The sequence below is a fragment of the Ixodes scapularis genome, unplaced genomic scaffold (assembly GCF_016920785.2).
Source record: "Ixodes scapularis isolate PalLabHiFi unplaced genomic scaffold, ASM1692078v2 PGA_scaffold0__279_contigs__length_252992795, whole genome shotgun sequence".
Taxonomy (NCBI): domain Eukaryota; kingdom Metazoa; phylum Arthropoda; class Arachnida; order Ixodida; family Ixodidae; genus Ixodes; species Ixodes scapularis.
This window is the reverse complement of record NW_024609835.1, coordinates 61,785,988-61,804,587: the sequence shown is the minus strand read 5'-3', so window position 1 is coordinate 61,804,587 and position 18,600 is coordinate 61,785,988. Positions and strand designations below refer to the sequence as shown.

Genomic DNA, 18,600 nt, shown 5'->3' with positions numbered 1-18,600 from the left:
GCAGCGTTTGTCAAGATTCATGGATGCAGCGTTTCTATTCCTAAGACTGAGTGGAGAAGAAAAATATGTAAGCGAGGTGTGTGTCAGTTGACGGCACTTAAAAAACAAATGGCATTGATAGCACATTCATTGTCAACAGCGCGTGGCCGAACCGTTTTGACATGAGCCGGTAACCGTTATTTTTTTTCCGGTTCGGGTTCATCGCGATAACAATATAACGGTTCGGGTTCAGTTCCGGTAAAAATACCGGTTCGGTTCCGGTTCGACACCCTGATATATATATATATATATATATATATATATATATATATATATATATATATCAGGGTGTCGAACCGGAACCGAACCGGTATTTTTACCGGTATATATATACTCAACAAAGTATTAGCCTTTAAAGGAGTTAGCCGAGGAGGTTGCCAAAAAAGTGAGAGTGATGAAACGTTTCGGGCCTGGTAGGCTCTTCGTCAGTCAAGTGAGAAGACTCGTTCTCCTTTTCTTTCAATGAAAGAAAAAACGGCCGGAAAAAAGAAGAAGTTAATTGAAAAAATGCTTACCGTTTAGCGGGTACCTACTCAACTAAATTCTCGCTTAAAAGTTTAATATATCCCGATACCAATGGAATAAATACTATGGAAATAATTACATATAATATTATTACTGCCATTCTTATCATAAAACCAGTTTTTGGGACATGTGGTTGGGTATAACCCAACTATACCTGGTGGGTTATACCACCAGGTATAACCCACCATGGGGTTATGGGGGGGGGGGGGGGGGGAGCAAAAGTGGGGTGCTTTATTCCAAGCTGGTAATCAGAAAGAAATCATTTTATTCCTAATAATGTTGAAATTCAGGGTTTTCAATTGATAAGTAGTTAGAAATGAATATAGATAATTGCAAGCATGGCGCCTCCCATGAGTGCAAGCATGTTCAGCTTGCGCGTGAACATAGCTTTGGCAAGCTTGTCCGCACGAGCAAAGACATGACGGGAGCTGTTTAAGAAAAAAATAATGTTTTCGCAATGAGGTTATTAAAGTGTGGAAAACACATCCTAACGTGATATAAGACATGGGCCCCCTCTAAGGTGGGCCCATGTCGAGGGTGGGAAAATAAATAGGAGAATATAAATAATGAAATACTAAATAAACTGATCTAAATGAACAGTTAAAGGGAAGTTGAAGCGGTTCTATATGTGAGTAAAAACACTGAAATCGTCTTTAGTTGGCTTCCAGGATCAGGAATATCACGATGATTTTTCAATTTGGAGCACGGAGGCTGCGGAAAATAATTTTCAAAGTGTCACTGAAGTCACTCCTTCCAGGTGCGTTACGCCATAAAAGGAGTATGGCCAGCTTTTCTCCACACGCCCACACGAGCGACACGCGCTTGGCGGCCGAAAGATCATTTCATGACGTAACGACTGACTGGAGGTTTTTCGTGTTTTTTTTTTTTTTTTTTTTTTTTGTTTTGTTTTTAGATACGCCGTAGAGGAAAACGAACGTGATATTCCGATTCACGGGATAAAAATACTCTAGAATTCATCTCTAACCTAGAGCTAAAATTGAATGGAAAAAAATAATAAGGTGAGTATATGAATATACGAATTTTCTAGTAGTAGTTTCGAATAATATGCTCTTCGATATTCGCTTCGAGATGAACTGCGATATTAGTACTTCCGAAGTGTCGATCGTAGCGGGTGAGCTACGCTGAGTGCGCTTTTTACGGAGCAACTGTGCACTGCGGGGAAGCAATGCCTGCAGGGCCCGCGGGATCCGCCGGTATTGCTTCCCCGCAGTGCATGCCTGGGAGAAGCGCGCTCAACGGGGGTATCCGACCGCAGCAACGATGTCTTGACAATCCGCATTCATACTTCTCGCATTTTTTTTCCCTTTTTGTTAAATGTAAAATTGGTATAAAATTGTTATGTGGCAAACAGACTTAGAAATCCCATTAATTGGGTCAGCTGCAACAAATTTGATGTTTACATGCCGCAGTTCATAAATATAGTTACCTGGTATTATTTGAAAATTAATTGAGTTTAGAAGTGGACAAGTAAATAGAAAAAACATCCACGAGCTAAGCTGAATTTTCGCTTAATCATGGTGCACGGTAGTGAGAAGCTCGGAGAAACTATTTGATATTCGATTCGTAGAATATTCGGCCAAATCCACTATTCACTTCGAGCTCAAAATGCATTATTCGCACATGCCTAATACTTAATTTTAATATCAATGTGTTCCTACTTATGTCATTACAAAATATTTGTGACCCAGAAAACTCACCTGGCATAAATCAAAGCGCATAAGTATACTTTGGTATATTAACACAGGGCAGAAGGCTAATGAGAATGGTAGATCAGACAATATGCAATGGTTATGACACGTGACACTAAACATCATATACATGAGAATGCAAAAAGAATTAACATAGTTAGACAGTCATTAAACAGTGGACTACGAATAACAATGCTGGTGATGACAATGCACAATAAATCATAAGGCGAGAAGCCCCTTTTTTATGCAGTTTTTTTTCTAATTCTTTTTTGATACATTAATTTGCGCTTTTGATACGCGTCGGAACGCACTTTCTTTCTTCCTTTTTTTAGGCGCGTTTAGTTTTAAATTGGCGGCTGCGGGCCGGGCGTCACTGGAAAGACCGTGGCCGTCCGCGGGCCGGGGTTTGGAGACCCCTGATATAAGAGGTCAATTGGTCTTTTCGATTTTTTTATGAAGCATTGTTCTTTACATATAATCATCTGCATGCGTGGCATCTTGGTCTCCATCTCATGTATGCCTGTCCGGTCTTTGGAGATATCTGAATTGAGAGATCGCTCTCTCAACATCACAACTCTTACAATGCACTTTTTTTTTTTTTTTTTCTGGTCAAAATGGAAGGAAAAAAGGACAAAGGATAAGTTGCAATGGTCATATACAAACAACATTTTATGGCGCGTTTACACTTACGGATTCGCGGGCGGATCCGCGCAGGCGGAAAGTGAATTTTGTAGCCGAGGGGCGAAATCGACCCGTCACTGGCGGAAAATCTGGATCAGCCTGGGACCGCCCGCGAATCCCCGCAAGGGTAAATGCGCCATTAAAGAGATACTTCAACGGCCACACCCTCTTCCCGAGAATCCCTTTTGTGTGTCCCAGAAGTCGCTATTGTCCCCCTACAAGGTTATAGAGGATTAACCCGCCACTAAAAATTCCTACAAAAGCAGCCGCTTCGGTGGCTGGAACGACTAGGCCATCCTCTCGATGTCAGCCTCGCCGTAGCTTTGCACGTCCCGAGACGAACTACGTCACGATTGCGTTGGATGTCACATGCTCTCCGCTGGCCGTTCTCCGAGCCCTTGCCAGAGTGGGCCGTTTATAACGAAAAATGCGGCCACCAGGTTGACAATACAAACGTGCGATTGTCATTTACGGACATTGGTGATCATATTCAACCTATTTTTGAACACGACGGGTATATTTCAAATTTCGTTGAAGTATCTGTCACTCCAGTTCAATGGTGACATGATCTAACATTGTTTCTGAGTTCCGGAGCTAGCGTACCTGTTCCCACCAACTTTTTGTTTCATAAAAAAATATTTCCGGGGCAAAGTAATCCTGAAAATGGTATAAAAGTAAATTTTATAAATTCAAGTAAAAATTAAGATTAACCCGATTTAAAAAAAAAAAAATGTTCGGGATGTAAGTATTGGAAAATATCGAGTTTCTTTTTTTCTCGTTTTCCATTCGTTTCTTGTTGCAGTATAAGGTACACGGCAACAAGATAAAATGGTAAACGAAAGAATATATTCACAATGTTTCACCGAATATCGGCCAAATGTTTTACGTAAAAATTACGCATAGCACGGAAACTCCACAAGTTTTTGATGGGAACGAAACGTTAATTTTTACGAACCAAAGTGTTAATTATGTAACACTAATTAAGGACTTAGTTATGCGAAAAGCTACGTACCTCACTACGGCACCACTTGATTTTTTTCTTACGCGATGCTTAGTTTTCAACAAAAAAAAAAAAAAGTTTCTACAATGTCCGGTGAAATGTTACAGACTTGTGTGTCCAAGTCTGCAACTTTTCAACGAACATCGTCGAAAAGGAAGAAAAAAAAGCAATGGACACTAGGTTTTCTTTTCTTTTGAGATCGTAGAATGCTGCACAGCATTTCAAGGTCTCGAAGGGAAAGGAAAGCTAGCATTTGGTTGTTTTCCTTTCTCTTTTGACCTATTCACTCGCTGAAATGTTCGCTCTTCACTCGATGAAATGTGTGCGCATCTAACAGTTAGAACCTCCATTAGAGCCCGACATTCCACAGTTGTATGATTTCCTTCGTATATTACGAGAAAACGTTGGTACCGCAGGGTAAGGGCATCCCGTAAATCAGTCGAGAAAACCTCTCGCATTTGGCTGGTGCGAAATCAAGAACGATTGGATTATCAAAAATGGATGACGCCGAACTGAGGATTCCGCGTCGGTACATCGCGGTGTGCCAACGAAACTCACCAGACGGGGGGCTCGGACATCGCCGGTGGAATTCCGAACTGCTGCATTATGGTCAGCTTGACGTCTTCCTGTGGAGGAGGCGATCCCTTCTGGCTCTTCCACACCCAGACCACGGATGCCACCCCGAAAAGCAGCAGAAGCCACCGCTGCCGGCGCATCATCGGTGCCGTCAACTGGCAGCCGCCCGTCGCGATTTCGCCTTTCCCAGGACATTTCCGTCGACAAAAACGCCGCTTTGTTCGTTCGCTTCTTTGTCCCCTTTTCTGTGGTCGGAGCCCGTTGAATGGCCGCATCCGCTGCCATGCCGTAACCTAAAAGAAATGCTGACGAGCCACATGCAGACCACAAGGAGCGCTGACGTCCTGCTAAACGCGTCGCATTGTTGACGTCCTGTTGGTGACTGGCTTCTTTTATTTCGGCAGCCACCCGCCACCTCTCGCTGGTATCGAAGCCATTACTGCTGTCATGTATACAACGAGTTTGAATTTTTTTTTAAGTTTTGTATTTGCGATTGTTGTACTAAAGACCGAAGCAACCCCTAAATAACTCAGGGTGTCAAAAAAAAAGTAAGCTGCATTTTTTTTATAGAACACAAAAATAAGGGGTATACTCACGTCATGTACAGTCACAATCTTAAATGAAGCACGGGAAAAATTTTAATGAGGAAAAAATTTAAAACGTAATAGCGCGATCGGGCAACGAGTTGTGTGAACCAAAGATATATAACAGAGATGTAATGTTCCATCGAGACAAATACATGAAATCAATGCCAGAACATGTATACTAGCACGTCGAGAAACACCAAATATGTAGAGTAGGCTTAATGTTTGTACCCGTTTAGTGTAATTGTGACAATATGTTTGTTTAAAAGTAAAACCATTATTATTTTGTGACATAGTCGACTAAGGACTGTGAGTGATTAACTTTTCCATTCTTTTATAGAAAAAGATGGCCAGGCCATGCTGAAAAATCAGTAGCTTTGGTGTTTGGTCAGACGAGAGGGCCGACACTTCCCGGACGCGGTTCTGTCTCAACCATCTAAAAGGGGGAGAAGTTGCGTATGTCAGCGCACGGCAGCTCGGAGCGCAAGCTCGCGCTGCAGCAGGGATCCTAGCACTATTCCCAATCCTGCCAAATGTTGCTCCTGCATGTTTTGATTTGTGGATGAGCATCCCACTGGCGTGTGATCGTTAAAGATCCCGGGTTAGCAGTGGTACAGCACTGGCTAAATCTCTCCTCTATGACGGATATACCGGAGCCAGATTGGGGCTGACTAACTTCCCGCTGTCCAAACACACACGGAGCATAATTCAGTTATGCAACAATTTTCCAGTGGTCAAGCTGTCCAGAGTCCAGACAGTGGCCAAGCGTTGGATCTTGGCGCTGCTCGCAACCTTGTTTGGCAAAGTCAGTAATAAAACAAGAAATAGACAGTTGACAGTACTGCAGTTCTAATTTTGTTTATTATGATAACATAGATTTTAGTAACCGCTGCAAGTTTGTGTTCCGTCGATGAAATTTATCTTTAACATGCCCGGGTTTGGGGAAGATTGAAGGCACCGATTTCGTGTGCCACACCAGAACCTGAAAAGGAGAGCATTCCGGCTTAGTGCATTGACGTCACTATCCGATGTTATGTATGATTATGCTTGGAAATACGTGTACATCTATATGGTACACTAATTAATTAGTACTTTATTCGAGCTCTTCACTGGAGCCTATGAACAGACACGAGGAACAAGGACACAATAACTACACGAACAGTGCACACGCGTCCACTAGCTTTCAAACATTCGTTTCTCGTTCGAGCATTGTCCCCTGTCACGGAACCTTCGAGTCAGGCACGCGTGACAGCTTTCCGGAATTCATTGGCCCTTCGAGACATCCCTAAGTTACAAACGGTCGTTTTTTTTCTTTATTTTTATTACCTCGCAGGTGTTAACAAATCACGTTCGTTGAGCCTAATATAGGTTGCGGCTATAATGGATACATTTTGCTAGTTCGTGGTGTTCGGTTTGTCGGCGCTGGAACTATTTATTTTTCTAGAGCAATTAAAGTGGGACAAATAGGTTTGCTCGAATAAGCGGGAAGTGATGTGACTGACGCTTCGGAATACCACCAATCTGCAGTGCGTCTGGATGTGGGTGGTGTTGTTGTGTAACGGAGCATAACCGGCTGATACGTTAATCACCCGACGGAAGGTTGAGCTGTATTGTTTTGCGAGGAAGGGATCGACAATCCTCCGTTGTCTCGAAGTGCAGAGAGAATCTCCCGGGAATTTAAAGTTGTGGAAATGGCCAAATATATACTGTCCAAACATATTTCCATATCTTAAACGAAGCGGCCGTTAGTCCTGCTTTCCACGTACACTAACAGTTGTAGAATACATGTATATTTTTAATGAGCAAAGTTTACAATGCAGGGGCCACCTATTGTGCCCAGGAGACTGATCAGCCGTGGTCACATTGTTCATACGTCGTACAAACGACAGTCCGCAGACGCTGCGTGAGGAGTGTTACTTTCTTCTGTAGCGGTCGCTTTGGTCAAACAAAAACTGCCTGCATACATATTCGAAGCATGTATGAAGCAATGGCATGCTTGTAAGATGCATGAGGCCCTCAGGTACTTATGGCACCATGTCTACAGCGGAACACCGCACCTTTTGTACGGTGTATCGAGCGGTGTGACTGGGGTTTTAGAGCTCGGTGATTTCCGTCACCGCAGCGATTTCACACTATCTACCCCGTGTCCCAAATAGCGGCCAGGCTCTTTAAATCGACCGCAAAAAACGGTTTCTTAACCTATCGCGTTCTGATTTTGTACAGCGTTGGCCACAGGTGGTGCATTTTTTCTATAATATTTGCAAAGAGCGAAATTACCTGAGGAGAAATTAAAGAAAGAAAAAGGCTGAACTCCTATGGAAACGCAGCGAAGCCAACGGTCTTCAAACCATAGGGCGCCCTGGTTTGAAGACCGGTGGCTTCGCTGGATTTTTATAGGAGTTAAGACTTTTTTTTTCTACTTTTTCCTCAGGTAAGTTCGCTCTTTGCAAATGTTATAGAAAAAAATGCACCACCCGTGGCCAACGCTGTACAAAATCGGAACGCGATGGGTTAAGAAACCGATTTTTGCGGTCGTTTTAAAGGGCCTGGCCGCTATTTTTTGGCACGCGGCATATAGGGGTTTCATTTCTGCCAAGGCGTTGGATACAAGACCAGGTTGACCGCTGGAGCCGGATTCGGCTGTCACCACCCCGAAGTACCCTCTTACTACGTCGACGTAATCCCTACGACTGCACTGACGAGCTCTGGATGCTGAAGGCTAGACGCATAGAACCAGTCCGTTTCTATTCTTTAAATTACACGGCGACAAGGTAGCACGGATACGAGCGTCGCGTGGGAATTGAGGTACTACCTGCGCCGCACGTATGTCAGTATGATCGGTATGATCGTGTATACAGGGCGCATTTAAGTTGAAAGCTATTCGTTTCCTAGATCTTAATAAGTAGTTTGCTGTTAAAGAAATCCGCTTACACACGCTGCCACCCCCCCCCCCCCCCCTTGACGCTGCAACAGCATTATATATATATATATATATATATATATATATATATATATATATATATATATATATATATCAGTGTGTCGAACCGAAAAAAATACGGTTTCGGTTACGGTTCAGGTTCAGGTAAATTTATTTTGTTCCGGTTCAGTTCCGGTTCGATTAATTCGATCCGCGAACCGGTTCGCGAACCGGTCCGGGGCGCTGAACCGGTTCGCGAACCGGTTCGGAAATTATAAATGACAAATTGCAACATCAAAATAAATTACAAATAAAACATCTGAAATCAGCACATACGAAACGGGATACATCGTAGTGTAAGGCTCAGGAATTTCTACCAGGAATGGTCTCTTCATGTGCACTCAAAGGTTACCTCACCGACGTTTACGCATTCGGGCTTCATCTAATTGGGTCCGACGCAGTAGCTGTAAAATCCGCGACCTCCTTACAAACCCACTTACAAGTAGAACTCGCTATCTATCCCGCCACCTCGGCGTGTAAGCAATTGAAGGAACAGGAGAAAATACAGCTTTCTTTGTTTGAACTAGCCTTCGGTAACTCAAATTAGACCCTTAAAGAAGTTTTCATTAAACAAGATACGGAATATGAAAAACACTTCACCGAACGCAACGCCAGAAGGACGTAATAGGATAAATATTAAAATAGAAGAGTTCGCTGTCTCACAAATATGTTAGCTTCTAAGTGCCTATACGAAACCGGATGCATTATTATCAAACGCCACAGCCTTTTCTTTTCTCATTCCGATGGAAGCAAGCTCCCAGAACTCGCGCGTTCTAGAAACGTGTTATGAAATAAGCACACAGCAGCATTTAGGATTTACGAGATTGTAGAAAAATGAAATCCCGTGACGTGATTTTTTTTTTTTTTGCACAGCCTTCCAATTCTTTTTCTTCCGTGCAAGCCGCGACCAGCGCAATACTGGTTCCTATGTCAAGATTCATGGATGCAGCGTTTGTCAAAATTCATGGATGCAGCGTTTATATTCCTAAGACTGAGTGGAGAAGAAAAATATGTAAGCGAGGTGTGTGTCAGTTGACGGCACTTAAAAAACAAATGGCATTGATAGCACATTCATTGTCAACAGCGCGTTGCCGAACCGTTTTGACATGAGCCGGTGACCGTTATTTTTTTTCCGGTTCAGTTCCGGTTCGGGTTCATCGCGATAACAATATAACGGTTCGGGTTCGGGTTCAGTTCCGGAAAAATACCGGTTCGGTTCCGGTTTTCGGTTCGGTTCGGTTCCGGTTCGACACCCTGATATATATATATATATATATAGGAAGTTCTCTTCCATATTCCTCTCCATCCATTGAACAGTGGTGAATGGTCATTTAAACTCCGATTATATGCTATGCGTAGTATATAATAGGCTTGATGTACTAATGTATGTTTATACTTCAGAGGTACTTGGCGAGTATATTTTGAGATAGGAATCATCTAAAAAAATCCAGTGCGTCTGCTTTCCAGTAAAGCACTTGCAGGGGAAGCCAATCCCTGCAATCCATGGAGCAAGCTTGGCGAATAACGAGACTGAAAACGTCACGCTTAGTGTCACTGCGAAGACCCCTCTTGTGTTCAGGTCTAAACATACTTTCATTCCCGTCCTCTCCCGAAATTCTTCCGTGGATTGTTGGGATTTTAGCTTAGGACTTTGCGGGAAAGTAGACGCACTGCCGTAGTATACATTTCGCGTCTGATTACTCTCCCTGCATGCTAATAAATACGAAGAACGATATTTTAAATATGCCGCTTATCTTGAAGATAATGGTTTTCCTTCGGTTTCATTTCCCTCATCATCCTGTGCCCAAAGCGGACGGCAGTCGCACCGGGACCTGCCTGAGTGCAGTTCCGCGCCAGCGGTTCCAGCTGGGCGGTAGTGACGTTGAGGCTCTCGAGGAAGCGAGTTTCCTGCATCCCGAGCACGTAGGGCATGTCCGGCTGGCCGTCCAGCACCAGCCGCAGGTTGACCGCGAAGCCCGCCATGTCGACAGGGAAGGTCCGTCCCGAGTCGAACGAGTCGTGGAAGCCCACCACGCGTCCGGCCACCACCACGGGGCTGCTCACGCCGAACCGGCCCACCAGTCCTACGGGGAGCACGCCCACCTTCCGGACCCACCGGATCTGCACGGAGAGAGCCCGGAACGGACGCTGCCTGCCAAAGCGCATGGAGGCTGCAGAACGAACTGAAGGACCTATAATTATAATGCAATTAAATGCAAAGGTGCAAGCGAGCTGGACAAGAATGATGAAAATAAACCCTGGAGAAGGGGAACAAGAGGGACAAAGGACAAACATAAATTTCCAAACCTCTGTGCCGTTCTCACTCTGTCAATGCAATGCCACTTAGAAGACGAGGCCTTCTCATGACGTCATCGCTAGTGGATCCCCGACGACGCCAAAGCTTGACCAGAGTCACCGCAAAGCGGCACACGCGTCCGTCTTGGCGTCGCGCTCGTTGTGAGACGGATGCACTAAGCGTGTTGGCGGCGATGCTGATGCAAGCTAGGCGGCACGCTGCGTCGATCCACCAGTCATGATGTTTGGGAGGAGGCCTTGTCTTCTATGTGGCATTGAAGTCACTGGATGGCTGCTGAGAAAGCGCAAAGCTCCCCCCTATGGTCGCCATTCTGGCTCGGAGAACGCAGTTTTTCCTTGACCTCTCCATTCTTGGTGAGCCGATCTAAATTCGCTCGTGACGGATAGCTTTTTGTAATACAGCACTTTCACACGCAAGGAGCCGCGTGCGGCTCGCGAACCGCAGCTTGGCCACCTTTGGCTCTGGTATGACATCACTGCCATAACTTGCAGCACTTCCCGAGCTCTAAAGGCTGGTTCACACATTTGCGACTGCTTACGGCTGTTATATCTCGTGTGGTACAGGTTGGAGAGAACTTTATTTTTCAATTTGGTTTTGTCTCTCTCCACTTAGACTTCTGCTTACGACCGGAGATGCTAAAAGCCGGGTTTAAACCTTTAAGGCAAAAGCCTTACTTGTTTCATTACGCGAAAGAGATGCGGCTTTGTGCCTGAACGATAGTCACACCAAAACGTCATCAGGCACGCGCCTCAAAAGTAAAACACAAAGGAAAGCACAGCAACGCAGATGCTTCGTCGCGGAAGGCGTCGTGAAGCTGGCGGGGTTCGCCGCACCAGTGGGGGAGTGCGATGTCACCGACGGAGCGCCGTGTGAAAAAGGAAGATGTGGCGCGCTGCTTGTAAGAACGCACTGCGGGTAGGAATGCCTTTCGCATTCCTAGACGTAAGCAATCGTAAGCGTCTCTGCTGAATTTTCTTTTTACTACTTCTGACTAGCTGCGCTGTGCGCAGACGGTCGTAAGCAGTCACAAAAGGCTTAAAACCCTGTTTCTAGACGCAAACGACGTTCGTCGGCCGCTATGTCGCGCCGAGAAGTGCCTGAACCACTGTACAGTGGTTCAGGCGTTTCAGAAGCTGGACTGTAAACGCGTGTTTACAGTCCAGCGCGCCTTCATTTTGCGCATGCGCGTCCCCCGTGTCGTCTCGTGTAGGGTATTTCCGTTTCCTGGTCTGTACCAATCACGCGCTCGGTCGGTGTGGTCCGTCCGTATCGTGTGGTCATGCTTCGAAGCAGCGATTTGGGGCAGTGGTTAGCGGTTCGAAAAAATGGAAATGAAGGGGATAACGAGTGCAAACCAAATTTTATTTTCTCCGAAATATCACGCTAATGTCGACGAAACAAAAATCACAATATTGCGTTCGTCAAAGATAGCCGCTTGGCAGGATCGCCGGTGTCGCGTCAAGCGACAGGTGAATCCGCCGCTGGATACTTTGATGAAAGCGATGCACTCGATATTCCACAGGGACATATTTTTGATAGATGGCCAGCGAGCTGTCTTCCTAGCTACACTTTCACGTTGACTCAAGAGCCTGACACCGGTTATCGAAGACAGGGTACGATGGCTAAATTACGCAATGTATACGTTTGAAATTCTAGCGGTGCTTATACAAACAGTACAGGATCGATTTAGTCTCCTATTTTCATCGCATATCGCTACATAGCGTTTGTTGAAACTTTCTGGTCGGCTAAATAGTTCGGATGTTTCACTGGGTCCGCCGTTCCCGTACATTCGACGGCGCTTGTTGTATCGATCGAGAGCGGCTGCCGTGGCGTACGACTAGCACATGACCATATATAGCACACACACTAGGTCATCCTTAATTATTTCTAGTTAACTCTACCTTTGGCGCGTCATCGAGCTTTCAGATTTTGCCCGTAAAACGTGCATGTGCGTCCGGTTCGTAGCTTCTCGGGGGGTAGTGCATTCTCGTCGGAGCAGTCCACGTCCCGCACACACTCGCCCAGTCGTATGCACACCAACACGGGAACATGTGAACAGCACACGACACGCGGCAAGAACGGCACGTTCAGATCGCAGAAATGAGCGTCTCACACACTCCGACTGGTCCCGACATCCAGCTACCCATATGGGGCGCTCACGCGAGGGCTTCTGAGAACGCCACCGTCGTTGGTTTGCGCTCGTCGACGACGCGAATAGAGCATGCTTTATTCCGTCGTCATCTACGCCGACGCGCCCTGGGCGCTACGCCGCCTTGCGCATGACATAGACCCCCGTTCGTAGCCAGCGTCATAGACCCCCGTTCGCAGCCAGCGTCGGCCAACGCGATCGGCTGCTCGTCGACTCTCCTGGGATCTCTTACGACGAGATAACACAATGGCGCAACATATCGGATAGCCGTGGGGCACTTAAAATTTCCCTATATTCCCCCCCTTTTTTTTTTTTTGCCGAAATTTTTTTTTAAATGTTCTAAATTACAATATTTTATATATAGTACGTGCATTTTATCTCGCAAATATTTCAAAACATTCGCTCTAGTGAAATGCAGTTCCAGGGTCACCTCATAGATGCCAGCGTGCCAGTCTGTTCTCTCGCCGCAAGCGATGAGAACTCGGTCGTAAGCGATGGCGATCGACTATGATAACCAGCCTCCAGCCTTTCCGGTCGTAAGTAATCGCAGGTGTGTGAGCCATCCTTTAGGGCCCTCCGATAAGCGTACCAGATCACCTCGTCGAAGAGCCGGAAGTCGTAGGTGTTGTCGTCGTCGGCGAAGTAAAGCACCCCCGGGAGCGAGGCGTTCTGGCGCAGCCATTGCAGCGCTCTGCGGCGGCCCGCGGCACCTCGTCCGGAAGAAGGCTTGCGGTGCTCTTTGGGACAGGGGCCCAGCAAGTGCACGCTCGGCAGGCCGGACCCCGCGACGATCGAGGCCACCTGAGAAGACCCAGAGACCCGCCACACTCTCTCGACCGCCGTCACACATGGTCATATATAGGCTCCTTGCACTGACGTCACATCGCACACTTTTGAACACCAAGTAAGAGGAGGAGAAAGAAGCTGCTTTTGTAAGAATTTTGAGTGACAGGTTAATCTTCTATAATCTTCTGGGGGGAGAATAGCGACGCCTGTACAAATCCGGGAGGTACAAAGGAGGGTCCTGATAAGAGGGGAGCTCCTTCTTCCCCTCTTCTTTGGAGGGCAACGGAAATGACGTCCTGTGCAAGGACCCAAAGGAAACGAGGCTATGCCAACACGTATACGAATTACATAACCAAGTTAGGAAAGATTGAAAGAAAACGCCCGCTTTTATCTTAGAAATTACACCGTAACAAAGCGGTTTCTTGGCCAATGGCTATACTCTGTTCACGCTGAGACTGCAGCCAAAGCTACAAGCGCGAGCTATTCGCGACTCCAACTAACTATAGGTGGCGCCACTCATTTTCCAAGATGGCGGGTTTAGTGAGGGTCAGAGATGCGTGCCGCTGTTGAGCCTGTCTAGTGTGCTGGCTTCACTGAGCGACATAAATTATTTCCGGTAATACGAGGAAGCTAATGTTTTATGAGCGCAGGTCACCTCTTCAACCTGAAAACAAGAACGGTGTTTAGCGTATTAATCACGGAAGGATGCGCGTTTTAATTCTGGAGCGGAACCGAAACTTACCTCTATTTTGGATTTAATTTCTCGATAGAGGTCTTAATTTCGGATTCTTTCATGACTCAAGATGTGTCTCACATCGTAATTATCTACTTAGAAAAGTTGTTCGCGGAAACTTTATTTTGTGACATACTGTTCGATCCAGGCTGATATTCGTAGTTGTTGAAAAAATCAGTGCTCATATCTGTGCGTTCTCGCCGCCTTTTTCTCGCTCAGATAATTGTCATGGGAAATAATGACAATTACCCCAGCACAAGAATAAGAGAATAATTCCAATTTTTACAATATGTCCACGAAACGCATAAACTAATAAACGCTGCTCTCACTGCAACAACCCAAGACGGAATCCGAGTCAGACAGCTGAAGCGTATGTGTGTGTGTTTTTATAGCACCGCGTGACGCGTAGGACTTCATATTACATCCAGCGTTTAACTGCTTGTCTATCTTGATAACTATGTCAGAGTTTTTCATATGCTAAAAAAAAAAGCAACAGAATTATACCTTTTTGAAAGACAATTATGGCAAAATAGAGTATTCTCGTGATCTTGGCGTTAATTAGAGAGACATACATTGCCGCGATTTGTATTAATAATAATAATATTAAAATTCACATAGTTGAATAAGTAATTCTTCAAGCTCTAATATAATTTGTTGCTTATTATCTAATTTTAAACGCGCGAAGAAATATGACAATGAAAACTGTGCTAATTATCATCACTGGTTCCAATTGCCGCATTTTAATTACAAATAAAATAAAAATAGTCGAAAATACTAGCTAATGTGAGAAATCCACATAAAACTACATTATTTGTGGGTAAAGTATATTGTGCTATCAAAGTCGCGACTTTTGACAATCGGCGAAACGTCCAAAGTCGCCGCCAATATACTTCCAGACCAAATGCCCAAAAGTACAAAAAAAAAAAAAGCTTTTTTTAATTACTAGTTTTTTTCATAACATTTATTTACTTTTGTATTTGCTCGCCGTCGTTTCGCCAATCTCAGCCTTTCCAGTTCGAAGGAACGCATACCTGCTTGCACGTCTGCTCACTGCAGCACGTTTCGTTGGCGTTGGAAGCCGGTGAAACAGTAGTGAGTTTTAACATTGCATGCGTATACGAGCCAACTCAAGCCCTGAGTGTTTGCGTTAGCTTTTCGCGTTCTACACTGCGCGTGCGCGGAACCCGAAATTGCGGTCTTGGATGGCGCATGGCGATGAGGCGCACGCACAACGTGGGGCACGCAACTCTAACGCAAACGTACACCGCTTGCGTTTGCTTCTATGCGCAATACTAAAACTCTCCAGTAAGGTACAATCCCATACCGGCTGCAGCACTACGTTGGGACAGTGAAGAGTGTTGTTTGCATTCGGAAACGACATTTCGCGAGCCATGATCGCGAGCAGTTCCACCCTGCCCGCTGAGCAGGAGAAACGAGGGACCCTCACTAGAGCGCTTCCCGTTTCCGCCGCGGGAGGGCGAGCGTCGAGCTGGAGACGCGAGCTTTGAGGCGTGCATTCCTAGCGCGAGTGCTCGTTCTGCGGAAGAACGCTTCAGAGCAGAGACCTCAAGCTCTCGTGCTTGTGGCATTGGCTGAAGTCTCAGCTTAAAGGTTGGTTCACATGGGGGCGTTAATTTCATTAGCGGTCATAGCTGTGTGCGCGAATGCTGAGCGCGTGCTGACGGCGAGCTTCCACAGTTCTTTTGCAACGTGCATTCCGCACCATCAAGAGTGCCGGTCTTAGCAGCCTATTGATGTGAGCTCGTTCTGAGCATGCGCTCTATGCAGCACCCACAAATATGGCGTCCAGTGAATACTCCCTATACGTTACGTTACGACCGCTTACGTCCCGAGTCATCGGGACATCCGTGCTTCGAATGAAGCGTGGCGACCGGCTCAAGAAGTAGCTTTGCACGCGACATGCGAAACACGAATGCCCCGATGACTCCTCGCGCAACGTAAGAAATCGTAAGGAAACGCCCGTGTGCACCGACCTTAAGGGTGAACGGAGTATAGTGCCAGTAAGCTCGTGAAAAGTGAAGAACATTCCAGCTGAATATCGTTGCACCGCCTATTTGAGGTGAGAATGCAGCCAATGCCACAAGCACAGGAGCACCAGGTCGCTACTTTGAAACGTTCTTCCGCAGAACGAGCACTCGTGCTAGAAATTTCACGCCTCAAAGCCAGGATCACAGGCTAGCTTGCGCTTGTAGCTTCGTCTGTAATCTCAGCTTCAAAATAAATAAAATAAACCGATGTTAAAAAAATACTAATGATGCCAAAGTTGTTGTCGCTACGCTGATTCTGGACGAAATGCGTTTGCATTTAGCGCAGGGGTTCCGAACCGACGAAAAACGGGGATTCTAACCTCGCAACGGTCCGCACTGTTGTGTTCGGTGAGCCAGAATAGGGCTGGGTGCCCTACTCCGGACACTTGGCGAAAAGGTCGGTGAGAAATCCGGCGGTATTCGACAGCCAATCACAGCCGCGGGATTTCTCACTGACTTTTTAGCCAAATGTCCAGATTATAAGCCCCTTAAGCGCGATCCAAACCAACGCTTCTTTTTGCGCCTGTAGGTCGTGCGGCTGCGGATGTGACGCATTTTCGTGACGTCGCGCCGCTTCTTCGCTCCTTCCGGGCGCGCACGAAGAAGTTGGTTGATTTCAACTTCTTTCTCAAGCCGCACAAAAAAGCGCGGTGACGTGCAGGCCGCGCCTGTGTCCCGGCCAATCGGTGGAGGGCAAGCTAGTTCCGGCTCCGCGTTTCTCGCCGTCTGGCTGCCCTCTCCTCCCCCCCCCCCCCCCCCCCCCCCTTTTATTCTCTTCCAACATGACAACGCGATCTCTCTCCCTCTCTCTTTCTCTCGCCGGCCAGTCTGTCGCTGTTGCACTTTGCTTGTGCGCTCGTGCCTGCGTGCGCGCGTGCGCCCCCGCCCGTAGCTGGCCCGTCCAAACCAAAGCGCACGCTTCTGACTCAGAAAGCGCGCCCGGAAACAGCAAAAACGACGCGGAATGCGTCACATCCGCAGCCGCACGACCTACAGGCGCAAAAAGAAGCGTTGGTTTGGATCGCGCTTTATTCCCATGGCGTCGGCGGTTTCGGATGCAGGCACCCACAGCTTCCTCCCTCTCCTGCTCCGCGACGCGTCATTGGAAGCGTGCCAGAACGCCAGAAGACGCTTTCCCTCTTGTAAGAAGGAAAGTGGACGTAACGAGCGAACAAACGGAGCGAATGAGCATGGCGCCGCGGCCACACGAAACCAGTCCAATCCAAACCAGACCACGACCGTCCAAACGAAAAGCGGCTGCATGCACCGAAGCAATATAAAGCATAAAGAAAAAAGATGAATTAGGCACAAAGATGGATGTTGACGATGTTGGTCGTGTGGGACTCTGAAAATGGCGACAACAGGAAGCGAGGTAAGGGTAGAGGGTGTACGCATGCGCAGAAGCTTACAAGAAAAAGATTCATTGGCAATAGTTACGATTCGAAAGTACGACTTCCCAGTTTTAGATAGGGTGTTAGGAAGCTCAGATGGTTTATCTCTGTCGCGGACTATCTTCACATTTCTGGAGGACAGAAAAGCGTTTCCTGCGATTTCAGATTAAGCTTAAGATAACTGGCAGAAATGTGTCGTCACTCCTTAGCGTCTTATATGGTGCATCCATGGAGGTAGGGAGCTTCTGGAAGTGACACCGGGCACCCGAGGGTGACCAAAACAGCTCTGGTTTTGGTCGTCGTTGGGGTCCGGGCGTGCCCCTCCACACTTCTGGCTTCACCTCTGGTGTTACCATGTCGCCTCCAGGAGCTTTCAACCTCCGTGGGTGGATTCAGTCAAAACGGAGCACCGACCAGCTCGGAGCGCCTGGTGGCGTCCTCGACGACGACCCAGAAGACGTTGGTGGAGAGCATGAGACTCTGCGAGACCCGGAGCAGGTCCGGTGCCTGTGTGGGGCGCCGGTACGTGGGTGTGACCACGTACACCGTCGGCGGAGCCTCCAACGGCGTCTCGGAGACTTTGAAGGACCAGGGGCGACCACCAGGCTGCAGGCAGGCCAGGACGCGCAGCGTGGACCTTCCTGCGCCGATGTTTGTTCTGCAGCCGCGCCTGACGGGCCCTCCCGATCCCACTCCCCGCGCGCGCATACAGGGCCACACGTTGTACCGACCTCAGCTTTTAAGTTTTCTGGTTAGAAAATTGTTCGATGTTCTGTCGTTGAATGCCAAAGCCACATCATTTTCGTTCTTTGAATAACCGCTCAAGAAAAGCAAAAAAACAAACAAACAAAAAAAAAAAAAGAACTGTCAAAATATTTATTCGACTAAAATCAAGTGGATGCCCACAGCAGGCTCCCGACTTCGAGAAGTATAGGAATTGTTGCATTGACTTGAAACGCTCATTTATATAATAGAGCTGTCTTTGAAGTCGGGAGTATACGGGTACGTTTCTAAATAATTGTTAGTAGCTTCAATTTCGTGACACAAGCCCTTGACCTAGTTGCTTGCCCATGAAGTTATGA

At 46.8% G+C, this 18,600-nt stretch overlaps 1 protein-coding gene across 1 annotated transcript; it reads right to left on the bottom strand.

Moving 5' to 3' along the window:
- Nucleotides 1-5,991: 5,991 nt before the first annotated feature.
- LOC120840569 (galactosylgalactosylxylosylprotein 3-beta-glucuronosyltransferase 2) lies at nucleotides 5,992-18,590 on the bottom strand. Its single transcript, XM_040211136.3, has 5 exons — nucleotides 18,575-18,590; nucleotides 17,933-18,210; nucleotides 13,158-13,361; nucleotides 9,921-10,215; nucleotides 5,992-6,096 (listed from the first exon to the last, which is right to left on the bottom strand). Exons 1-5 carry the CDS (start codon nucleotides 18,588-18,590, stop codon nucleotides 6,038-6,040), a joined length of 852 nt encoding a protein of 283 aa, XP_040067070.2. The 3' UTR covers nucleotides 5,992-6,037.
- Nucleotides 18,591-18,600: the final 10 nt, after the last annotated feature.